The following is a 12,840-nucleotide window of genomic DNA, read 5'->3' as shown; positions in this document are numbered from 1 at the left end:
GGGATCTTTGGATGTTATTCATCGATTTCAAATCAGCATACAACACAATCGATCTAGACCAGCTATGGCAGATTATGCGCGAATGCGGATTTCTGGATAAATTGACACGATTGGTCAAGGCGACGATTAATTGAGTGACGTGCGTTGTCTGAGTTTCGTCTCTCCCTTCGCATCTCGAAAAAGGGTTACGGCAGGTGATGGGCTTTCGTGTAAGCTGTTGAACATTGCTTTGGTAGGTGTGATAAGAATAGCAGGAATAGTCGTCCAGTTCCTTGGAACTTTAAGATGATGGCGGAAACGTACATCAGACTGAAGGCTGAAGCCAGGCCGACTGGCGAGGGATGGCTCTACCCCATTTAACAAAACGGCCATTTGGCATAAAGTATAGAAAATGGGGAATGTATAGAAAAGTTATACGGACCATACAACGTGCGGATTGGAGTCTCGACAAATTTAAATCCGGACGGATAAAATGTTCTACAATGGACTGAGAAATAAGTGTTTCCCATGCAAATGTGAGATGCAACAGAGGAATTCTTTACTGAGGGAGGATAAAGCCCAAACAAAAGGGAATGCAGCCGAAAAAATAAATGGAAGCAGATACGGAGGACCAATCGACAGCAGGGATGGCTTCAGATCACGGTCAATGTCCTGACCCTTTAGGTACTACAAAACGCTAACTTTCCTCAGTTCATCGCAAACTCACTCTGACGTATTGCTGACGGTCTGATATGCTATTGGGTATGTAAACAAAAGATTCTGAATGCTGGAAACGCCATTTGAAACCATGACATGATGATACAGTAGTAAGCGTAAAAGCTAACAACATTTTCACTGCTAGACCGACCAAATCATACTGCGGTCACTGATAGCGATAAACAAGAACTGTGCGACTCTTGTGTGTACATTACCACATGTTTGCCCTGTTCACGAGAAAAACTTCCAATCCTTCGTTGGACTGTATTTTATTCTGAAGTTTGTTCATTAAAATAAATTAAAGCCTGCGTTGATTAAGAGACAAAAAAAACAAGAATTTAGAGCCAATTTGGCATTGGTAAAGGTAGATAGGTCGTTTTACATTGTCTTCGTAATTATACAATCAATAGAGTTTTTCCACACACAAAAAATATGCTTCTTCCCATGAACAACATGTTTCTAGAACACAAAAATCCGCTGGTGAATTAACCGTCTTTTAATTTATAATAGTCTCATCCCGCCGACGGAGGGGAAAAACTGAAATCCATACATTTACATCGAATGACAATTTTTGTTTTGTTTTGTTTTGTTAGAGTAAAATTTCCGTTCCATTGTATATCGTAATTATTTTTAATTAAAAGTTATGGTTGTTTATGTTTAATCAAATAGTTTTATGCTTCTGCTTTTATCATGTACGTTGTAACCTCATAAATTTGTTTCGCTCGCTTTCATCTTATATTGGTTCTACAATTTATCACAGTTCGATCCTTCTCTCATTTTACTTTAGTTTAGCTTTACTCGTTTACGCCTTCTTATTTTTAGTTCGCAAGTTTTAGTTTTGTGTTGTTTCTTCTGTATTTAAAAGGAAGAGCCATTTCATTCGCAGGGGAGGTTGTGTATGGTTTGTTATGTTTTGTTTTCTAATTTATACGTCATATGCGTGTAGCTATAGAATGGTTTTGTTGGATTTGTTTTTCGTCATCGAATGAAGGGAGTATGGAATGGGTTAGTTTGTTGATTCAACACTGGGCTTCAAAAGCCTTCCGGTTGTGTTTCAACATCCGGGCTATTGCTGGGTCCTATTGTGAATGTGACCGCTTTGCGATTGCACCTGTTTCGTGTTTGTTTTGTGGTTGTGGCTAGCGTTACCTGAAAATAAACCGGTCTATTGCTGGGCTTTGCTTTGCTGCGGGTTCGGCCCGTTTCAGGACCATTGTCTCATCCTCTGTGGTGTTGTAGTTGTCGGTAATATTTGACAGTAGTTGTAGTAGCTATTGACGCTTCTGCTTTGCTATTCAAAACCTATGCTTGTTTGTGTTACCGTAACTAAGTAATTCTGCACTTTGACCTCTTATCACTCCCGAACTGCAAAACAAAAATCTCAACGCGAAAAGGTCCACCTGGTTTACGTAGCAAATCCACACGATTCCGAACGCTTTGCGACGGCAGAAACGCTTACTCCCATGTATTGTTCCTACATGCGATGGTGTTAGCGATTTTGGATACCCCGAAGAGCATAAGTCGCGTTTACTGCCGAGTCGATTGTAGCACACAGCTTCATCATCCGCTCGACGGTTTCACTGCATCGATACGTAGCTATTCGAGTTGTTGATAAACGACGGCGTATTCAGAGTAGATGCCATATCCTGGTAGCTGAACTGCAATGAGATTGAAGCGCATCAGAAAAGTCAATACTGACATTGCTAAGCAATTGTAATTACCTGTGAGAAATGTGGTTCTTCTTGGATAGCCCCCAAAGGCCTAGCGTTGTCCGGTGGTGTCAGCTCAACGCTTTCGCCGGTGAATTCCGAATCAAAGTAACAAGTATCAGTATCGGACGATACCTGCGGTTTGAAGGGAGGCGGTATACGTTTCTGCACAAGATCGGTCCAGTTAATGCTCGAGAAAAACGGATGCACCATGATCGCTTTGGCGTCATTCGGTCCGCCACCGAGACGGTCTCTAGGTTGTTTCATCAGTAGACCGGCAAGCAGATCTCTCGCGTTGGGACTGATATTTCGGGGAAATTTAACCTCTTCCATCAGAATTAACGTGAACAGAATATCATGGTCACGATTGTAGAATGGTAGCCTTCCACACATCATTTCATACATCACCACCCCGGTACCCCACCAATCCACGGCGAGACCATAGTCGTTATCTTCCAGCACTTCGGGCGCTAGGTATTCCGGTGTGCCACAGAAAGTCTTCGTAGTGCGTCCGTAGGTGATCTGTTCCTTGCAGAGGCCAAAGTCGGCTATTTTGATGTGACCATCTTTGTCCAGCAAGAGATTCTCCAGCTTCAAATCACGGTAGACGATTTCGTGTGAATGTAGATAGCTATTTGTGTAAAAAGACCAATGAGATTTTTTTTTATAATGCATTTATTTTTCCAGGCTCATTTGCCGTAGCTTTGCGGAGCCGATATTCATTGTTTAGATCACAATTATTTAAAACTAACGTGGGTAATGCGGGGGCCGATTACTCGCGGCTATCTCGAGGTTAGGGGTAACAAATTGATAGCAAGGTAGGGTTGAGATGCGTAGAATACATTAGGTTACTCTTACTGGAAAGCTCGTCTGATGGTTATGTTTATGTAATAAGGTGTCTACAAATTTCATTCCCGATGTTTTCTGGATCATCTTGCCCCTTAAATGCTGCAAAGTGGGCCTGGCCGTTTTGATATGTGTGACGCATCTTCGATGTGAAACATATATCAAATAGACAAGAAAAATGATGTAGGTATATATATCATTTTCAAGGATGCTTTCAAGAATTGGCTGTGTTGGTGTATTAGATTGGAAATAATGTACACGAGAACTAGGGGCAACAATGTCATCCTAACCATAGTGCGCTGATATGAGATTCTGTGAATATTTTTAGGAGTTTGTACACCTCATTTTAAGTGTATAACATTGTCAACATATATCATCAATGAAGTTAAAATTAGACCCCATCAAAAAATGATTGTGTGACACCCTTATTTATAAACAACAACTTACAATTCTTTGTTTTTCTTTTCGAGAGAGTTTATCAACTGCTGTCTGAATGGCTAATATCTCGGTTGGGTTCTCCATATAATACACAATACTAACAGACGACTCGAGCTATGGTGCTTACTAGGACACTGTAGCTTTTTAGATCGTATTGCGATTACATAATCAGGAACATGTAGATGAAATGCCGCAACCTTAGTTGTAGAGAGGATTCGCAAACTAATTAAAAGAATGAATGAACGCGTTACTCCAGGGAAACAGCAGTTGAATAAAGGACGAAGACAGTTCAACTGGCGAACACTATGCCGCGGCAGTTCAAGCCATCGAACAAAGCATAGGGCCCTATTATGTAAGTCGAGTACAGCGTCACTTCTGGTCACTAATCTATTTTGGTATTACAGATGTAATACCAAATTTGACCAGTGATCAGAAATTACTACCACAAACTACAAACTACTTCGAATTGTTTGTGCTGGTGTTCCTTCAACCAAAACACAACCGAATGCGTTTTGGTTGAAACTAGAGAAGGACTAGTATAAGAGAGAAGTGGACTGGCTGGTTTTGAGCCAAACGAACTGGCATATCCAGATCCAATCGGACAGCGCCTATTTTGATTACTTTGGCAGTGTTGCTAGACATTACCGAATCATAGGTTGCCAAGGTACACACACACACACACACACACACACACACACACACACACACACACACACACACACACACACACACACACACACACACACACACACACACACACACACACACACACACACACACACACACACACACACACACACACACACACACACACACACACACACACACACACACACACACACACACACACACACACACACACACACACACACACACACACACACACACACACACACACACACACACACACACACACACACACACACACACACACACACACACACACACACACACACACACACACACACACACACACACACACACACACACACACACACACACACACACACACACACACACCAATCAGGCTAAGGCCTTGTTGTCCTCTGCTGTCCGAAGAAGTCGTCTCCACTCTACTCGATCCATGGCCACAGTTCGCCAGCCTCGTAGTCTGCGAAGGGTCCGCAGGTCACCTTCTACTTGGTCGATCCACCTTGCCCACTACGCGCCTCTTCTTATTGTTCATGTTGGGTCGCTTTCTAGAACCATATTTTCACTGGGTCGTCGTGCGGCATTCTTACGAAGTGCCCAGCCCACCGTAGTCGCCCAATTTTTTGCAATGTAGACGATGGATGGTTCTCCCAGCAGCTGTTGCAATTCGTGGTTCATTCGTCTCCTCCACGTTCCGTCATCCATCTGCACTCCACCGTAGACGGTACGCAACACCTTCCGTTCGAAAACACCAAGGGCGCGTTGGTCCTCTACGAGCATAGTCCAGGTCTCGTGGCCGTAGAGGACCACCGGTCTAATCAGCGTCTTATAGACAGTCAACTTCGTGCGGCGGCGAATTTTATTTGACCGGAGCGTCCTCCGGAGCCCAAGCTAGGCACGATTCCCTGCCATAATGCGTCTTTGAATTTCTCTGCTGGTATCATTTTCGGCGGTCACCAGTGAGCCCAAATACACGAACTCATCGACCACCTCGATTTCGTCACCGTCAATCTGAACTCGGATGGGAGGCTAACATTGTCTTCCCTAGAACCTCTTCATTTCATGTATTTTGTCTTTGATGCGTTGATGGCAAGTCCAATCCGCCTAGCTTCAGCCTTCAGGGGCCGTTTTCTTCTGCCTCACCGTTGAGGTGCTCGTCATAGTACTGCTTCCACCTCTCAATCACCTCACATTCGTTCGCAAGAAGGTTACGGTCCAAGTCCTTGCACAAATTGGCTTGCGGCACGTAGCTTTTGAGCGAACTATTTAGCTTTTCGTAGAATTTCCGTGTGTCGTTTACGCGGTACAGATTTTCTATCGCTTCGATCTCGGAGTGGAACTGGAGTGTTGGCATCACCTCTGGCATCTTAATACACGATAAATAGAAAACCCTGATAATTTTTCCTAAAAATTATCACAAACAATTCGCGCCATTAACATGAATTCTGCAAATTTTGTGATAGCACACCTCTTCGCGATTTTTGCGACATCATTTAATGTTTTCGCAATTTTTGCGACAAAAATTCAAATCCCCGACGAATCCGCGAAATCCGCCATTGGAAAAAGTAGGCGTTGAGAATCAAAGTGCAATTTCCATGTTAATATTTGAAAATCATAGCAAATGTATTGATCTAAGATTGTATCCATCGCTAAAAATCTGCTATTTATCAATTGTATCTAGATGAATGCGTCATTGGGACAGTACTAATGGATATTGTTAGTTGCTATTGAAAATTTAGTCGATTGCTGAATTTATGTATGGGCCCAAATTAGAGACACTTAGGCCGACATTACATACATTTCCCCTATATGTTTCAAGTTAAAATCAGTTGCAATTAAGCTTACATGCTTTGTTATATCAATGTTATAAAAATATGGCAATTCAAAAAGCAGAACTCAGTGCCAACAATTCAAAAGGGCGAAATTACTTTATGGAATGTTTCCTCTACCAGTTGACATCGTTTTTTTTTTGCAGAAGTGAGCTATTATTTGCGAGAAATCGGCAGTTGAAGTCATTATTTACAAAAGCAGTTTAGCCCTAACGAAATGATGGAACTAAATAGACGAAAATCCATATGGGACTGATATGCGATTATAGACAGTATATTGTATTGTACTCGCACAGTCTGTGGAAGGTGGCAATAGCAACATTTCTCATAGACAACGACGCGGCAGTTGTCTCAAATCAAAGAGAGAGAAAGACGCGCGAAAAAATACTCTAATGATCTCTCAGTCTCGACATCACAAGCCGCGATGATGCACGCGATGATGCATCATCGGAATGTTGTTTTCTGTCATAAATTGAGGTGAATGCCAAATTTTTCTGAGTGCTGTTTTGCACCTTGTGGGATAGGTAGTGCTGGCATTGGATGGCTCCGTTTTTTGCAGGTGCCGGCAAATATGATTGGTAAAGCTAGGACAGAAAAACAACGGAACGTGATTGTAAACAAATGATGATAGATATTTTTTCCTTCGCATGTGACACTATAACTGCGCTTGGAATTGTATTGCTGCTTAGTTATTTTGTAGGTAGTTGTTTGTTGCCGATTGCATGACAGATGTGTAAGTAAGATGGATTTGTATTGAAGTTGTTTTTAATTTATCGCACGAAATTATTGGATTCTGAAGTTAATTTTTGATCAATGCAACGATGTTTAACTTTAATAAATGGCGTTAGAAGTAGACTTTAAAGATAGGGGTTAGAAGTAGACTAGCATTTAAAGGATTGGTAGAATGCACAAACACTAAAAAATATCACTCCCGATAATTCTTAGAATTCGTTCTACAATGCTCCTTGAATGCCTACCCGAGCAAAATCCAGCATCAAAATGACAGCAAATTGAAATCTAATTTTGATATCAACATCAAACTGGAATCATCGATATGACGAGTGCAATCTTAAAATGCTTTTATTTTGCAAATGGAGCATTTTATTTAAATCTGATACAAATTTTGTCGAATAAGTAGAGACAAGTATGTTGACGTAGAACTGCCAATCCAGGGAAATGCAATGAAAAATGATCAGACTTTAAATGCTAATAACTTGGCCAATAATCAATGGATTTTGATGATTTGTATGTCGATTGATTCGGCAGTTTTAAAAGATTTGTGTAGTAAGGGAAATGTATGTAATGTTGGCCTAAGTGTCCCTAATTTGGGCCCATACATAAATTCAGCAATCGACTAAATTTTCAATAGCGACCAAAAATATCCATTAGTACCGTCCCAATGACGCGTTCATCTAGATAAAATTGATAAATAGCAGATTTTTAGCGATGGGCCCAATCTTAGATCCATAGGCCAACATTAGAGCCATTTCCCCTATGTCTTCTTCTTCTTATTCGCATTTCAAACTTATTGCTTAGCGCATATTAGCTTATTGCGTGCTCTCAACTTAGTGTTCTAAATGCACTTCCACAGTTATTAATTGAGAGCTTTCGATGCCAATACCAATGCTTGAATTTGTATATTGTGTGGCACACAATGATACTCTATGCTCAGGGAAGTCGAGAAAATTTCCAACCCGAAAGATTCCCTCGACCGGACCGGGAATCGAACCCGCCGCCTCCGGCTTGGTAATACCGTGCCTTTACTGACTAGGCTATGAGGCCCTATGTCACACATTATAAATGTTAAATTTTTAAATAGCTAAAAATTAAGAAATATGGAAACATTCAAATTTCTCATAATTTTATTCCACCGCAAGGTGCTCACCCCTAACACAGCCATCAGAAAGTTGGTCCCTAACAACACAAGCCGAAGCCGCACAATCATTCAGCGTTGCACTCACGTTGGTTGGGTCGACCTCGAACTTGTTCGCTGGAGCGTGAACATCGTAGCATCTTTTTCAATTCATTCACCTAATTACTAAATCAACTAAATACTGAAAAAAGGAGGGGCATAGAATGATAATCCAAATGCTTAAGAAAGTTTTACTGCAGTCATCGTTTGACTGCCGAGTGATAAACAGGGGTGTTCGTTGCGTTCCACACTGAAAACGAAACTAACTCAGAGAGTGAATAACTTATACTCAGTTGTGAGTCACTTTTACTCATTCGTATGGTTGTCTTTATTGGTTGGTTATTTTAACTTGACAGGTTTCTGTATTCAGTGAAGTTATTCGGATGGACAATATCTCATGATTGGCCTCTTAGTTCAGAAGTCACTCACCATGCAGCGCTAGTAGCATTTGATTCAAAAGGCTTGCTTAAGCAGTCTACATTCACTGAAAACGAATCTTATTCAGAGAGTGACCAACGCTTTTAGAAATTTATCCTTACGAATGAGCAAAAGTTACTCACTCTCTGAGTTAGTTTAGTTTTCTGTGTTTCGACTAGATAGGAGATTGCTATCTCTAGTAATGTTATTCAAATGGATAAGACCTATTGTATACTGGACACAGGGTGACCAGTGAACCGGGAAATCGGGAATGAATTTCCACAATGAAAGGGAATGAAAATAACACACTCCTTTGCTTATAGTCTAGAACAGAACAGTCCCCAATTTTATTCATGAATTTCGATGATGAACCGGGAAAAAAATATACTTCGTCTTCTCTTTGGAAAATAATAATCTTCTGCACTGCTAGATTTTCCGGATACAATCACTTTGAAGAACTTATACGATAATTTTGATGAAAATTCCAAAGGAATTTAGATGAAATTTTAGGATGAATTCTAGAGATAATAAGGGATGTAAGATACAAATTCCAATGGAGTTTTCGAAAGTATTTTTATAAAGTTTTGACTACAACGCCAAGTCAATTATTTAAGTTCAAAGTAGAATATTATTAGGTGGTTCTGTGTGAAATTACATCACGATTATAAAGAGGATTACAGGTTAATTTCCAATGAATATTATAAATAAATTCCGAGAAGTTCTTCTAAGAACTTCAAAGAAATTCCGAGAGTATTGAATTCTGTGGGAATTAGAAAGATAATTTCATGTGAATTCTACGGGAAATCCGTGCAAAATATCAAGGGTTTCGAATTTTCAACTAAATTGCTAAACCATTTATTTTGTCACTTATATATTATTGAATGGAACTGCAAAATAATCTCGTAGTTCAACGTCAACAATGCGGTCGTGGTTTGGACACAACCCTCAACTTTGTTTAGACTAAAATGAAATGGAAGTTGGCTTCAAGCATTAAGCCTGCAACAGTTTTTTTTTTTGTAAAATATGTTCAATAAGTTGATTTATTTACCAGAAAGTAAAAAATGTGTGTTACGACCTTTTAAGTGTTCTAAGATAGAACAAATTGTTTGGAGAATTTTAAAAGATACATGAAAGGTGGGACACGGTGGCATTAGAACCCACGAATCCCAGATAGAACTGTTCCAATTGGTTGAAAAACAAAACAATCAAGGAACATTTTTTTGTATGCTGAAACTCAAACTGCAGCTGAATATTCTGGGTATTTTTTCTTCTTAGGTTTGCAGCCACGATTTCACACTTCGTCATACTTTCGACATCAAGTATCAGGAATTACAGGAATTATTATTCTTCACGACCCCACCCACCATGTCAAAATAGAATGGAGATGATTCATATAGTACCTGTAACCTGCACATATTATGTTACGCTCTAAGGGGGGTGCGGGGTTTTATGATTTTGAGACAAGCAATGCATTAGGTATAGGAAAAACGTCACGAAAGAGGGGAGAGGGGGTTAATTTTCCCTCAATTTAGCGTGACATGGGTTTTTACAAGTAGGTATAGAGGTACTCACCCAAGTGCCGATATGATTTCAGCGCCGTAGAATCTGGTCCTATCTTCGGTGAAAACGCGTTCGCGACTGAGATGAAAGAACAGCTCCCCTCCGTTGACGTATTGCATCACGAAGCACAGACGGTCCACCGTTTGAAATGAATATTTTAATGACTGGAATGTACGGGAAAAACAAAACATTTGCATCAACCGTCAGGGTTTATTTTTAACCACGGTACTATGTGTTTGATTGCAACTCACTATTAGGAAAGGGTGGTTGGTCTTTTTGAGTACGCGATTCTCTGCCATCGTGTGAGCGACTTCGTCCTTCTGTACAATGACCTCTTTCTTCAGAATTTTGATGGCATACAGTTTGGCGGTTGTTTTTTCGCGACACAGAATCACCTTGCCGAAGGTTCCCTTGCCAAGTACTTTTAAAAACTCGAAATTTTCCAGTGTCTGCAAAAAAAACCGAATATTAATCATGGATTCGCTCGTCAAATAGACGTTGTAGATAATACATACCACTTTCTTCTTGCCACTGATTTTTCCAGTTGATGTGCCCTGAACTGAAAACTTTTCTGTCAACAGTTCATCTTCGGCGATGGAGGCCATCTCTACGTCTTCGTTAGACTGGGAACCTTGGTAGGCTTCTTCTTCGGTCAGTCGATTGGCTACGCTCCGGATTGCTTCGACCCATTCCTGGCGTTCTCGTTCTTCTTCGACGTGAAACATTCGTTCGATGACAGTGGTCCACTGTAGGCCACGGATAATGAAAGTGAACGGTCGTGGCCTATCAACAGACATGATCTGGCAGCCTCGAACGGTGAATTTATTGGATGGTTCCGCTTGGAACGATGCATCCGGGCGGTTCTTGTAGCCGACCAGTGTTCCGTCATCGCGCAGGATGAAATAACGCGAGCGCCAGTTCTTAATATGCTCACCGCGTTTATATAGCCAGCCTTCTTTCACAACCGGAGCTGCTGACGGTTGGATGACGCGAGGAGGCTGAGGTTGACTGTTGTCGGATGAAGACATTCTGATCTGGTTTAGCACTTGGGTGCAAGTCACTAGTCACAATTTTGAGGTATGCCTGGTTTATTAGGTCGTTTCGTTCCCAATGACGACGACGACGACGACGTGTTAATTCAAAGCACTCGCGTGTGCACCCGTGCACTTTCACCGATCTGCGAAGCACTGCAATTTGCGATACGATGAGGACTTCTCCTTTCGTTTCAATCAACAGTACTGTTGGCACCGTGCCTGCTGCTGCTGTTGCTGCTGCTGCCGCTACTTCGTTGTTATTTTTGTTGTTTTTTTTTCTCGAATCTGTAAAGCAAATATTGAATATTGTTTATTAAATCATCGTTTGACGCGAATGGAGAAGTGTTGAATGAAACCGGATTAGTACGTAAGCGGTTGGCAAATACAAAACAAAACTCGCCCGCCTGTGATTCCCATTCAACGACTTTGAGGAGGCAGCAGGCACGAACAGCATTGGGAAAGGTGTACCCAGCGATGCCACATCTACGGAAATTTGTATACGAAAAAGTTGAGAATTCAATGCCGCATTAAATCAGATGTTGCTTGATGTAAATAATTCTTTGTTTTACTATTTTTTTAAATAAATATTAATGTCTAAATTAAATTCATTAATATTAAGGGGTTGGGACTTTTTTCGTGTACAAATTTCCGTAAATGTGACATCGGTGAGTGTACATCAAACGTGAAAAACTCATTCCCGCGAGTACAAGAAATGAAATAAACTCAATTAATAAAAAATATGTGTTAAATTTTGGTTTCAGGGTAGCAAAGTTGCTAAAAATGGTGGTTGAAGCATGGAAGGATTTGTTCCAAACTCAAATAAATTCACATTCGTTTTCCTGTTTTTACTTGATATTCGCATTTCTGAGCTATATGATTATAATTATATGCTCGAAAGAGTGAAGGGGTTTCATCTTTTCATACATTTTGATCAAACACTCCCTATTAAATTTAAGCCAAAAGCAAAACCTCGTTTAAGGGGTAGACGGGGCAAGATGAGCACTCTTCAAGTTTCACATATCTTGTATTTTTGAAAACTGCACATACTACCTTTCAACAATGAACCTGTGATGTAACGGTCCAAAAAATGATTTAGAAATATTCAATAACTACCAAGAAATTTATGTAAAATGTAATATTTTACTCTTTTTGTAAAAAGAATTTGCAATAATCAATAAACCCTTTTTTACGTATGTTACAAGTATCAATTAATGCTTTAACCTGGTGCTCGTATTTTGTTTTGAACAACTAAGGAATATAATCCTTTACAACTCAAAAATATTCCAATCTAATCTAATCTAATCTAATACAAACGCAGCCAGTACGAGAAAGCATCCTGGAAAATGATTAGGTTAGATGAGGTCTAATCATTTTTCTTGTCTAATTGATGTTTACAGCATATCAGATATGATATAAACATCAATACGGCCAGGCCTACTGCGTTGTATTTGCCGCAAAGATGATTCTTGGAAATTAATGGGAACATTTCTTGAATCTACAGGGGTGGAAGGATGCGTGGACATACCGTACCAAACGCTCCGAGTTACTATGTGTAGTTGTGTGTAATGTGTAAATATTTGTGCAATATTGAAGAATCATAAAATAATCCAATGGAAGGATCTTACCGAATTTTCTACTATGTTGGTAATGATTATTTTGTGCTTAAAAGTTTCGTAGGATGCATCCGCTCCTCCGATCGGGAGGTTGGAGAAAAATCCAAACAGCCGATTTACCATCGGCCTTGCATG

The 12,840-nt window shown here is 40.4% G+C and overlaps 1 protein-coding gene across 1 annotated transcript; it reads right to left on the bottom strand.

The window, feature by feature from the left end:
* Positions 1-1,582: 1,582 nt before the first annotated feature.
* On the bottom strand, positions 1,583-11,351 carry Akt (Akt kinase). Its single transcript, XM_065236592.1, has 5 exons — positions 10,574-11,351; positions 10,310-10,507; positions 10,071-10,222; positions 2,418-3,036; positions 1,583-2,354 (listed from the first exon to the last, which is right to left on the bottom strand). The coding sequence occupies exons 1-5, from the start codon at positions 11,084-11,086 to the stop codon at positions 2,274-2,276; spliced, it is 1,563 nt and encodes a 520-aa protein (XP_065092664.1). The 5' UTR covers positions 11,087-11,351; the 3' UTR covers positions 1,583-2,273.
* Positions 11,352-12,840: the final 1,489 nt, after the last annotated feature.

The sequence above is a fragment of the Ochlerotatus camptorhynchus genome, unplaced genomic scaffold (genome assembly GCF_037179485.1).
Source record: "Ochlerotatus camptorhynchus isolate MF236.1 unplaced genomic scaffold, CSIRO-AGI_Acam_v1.1 ptg000556l, whole genome shotgun sequence".
Lineage (NCBI taxonomy): Eukaryota > Metazoa > Arthropoda > Insecta > Diptera > Culicidae > Ochlerotatus > Ochlerotatus camptorhynchus.
This window is presented reverse-complemented; position numbering and strand designations above follow the sequence as displayed.

Bases quoted from the DNA above. Each gene is read 5' to 3' on its own strand.
- Akt (XM_065236592.1), bottom strand. From the start codon at position 11,086: ATGTCTTCATCCGACAACAGTCAACCTCAGCCTCCTCGCGTCATCCAA. The intron at 10,223-10,309 runs GTGAGTTGCAAT...CGTACATTCCAG, and splicing joins CCAACCACCCTTTCCTAATA to TCATTAAAATATTCATTTCA. The intron at 3,037-10,070 runs GTGAGTACCTCT...TTACACAAATAG, and splicing joins GAAATCATATCGGCACTTGG to CTATCTACATTCACACGAAA.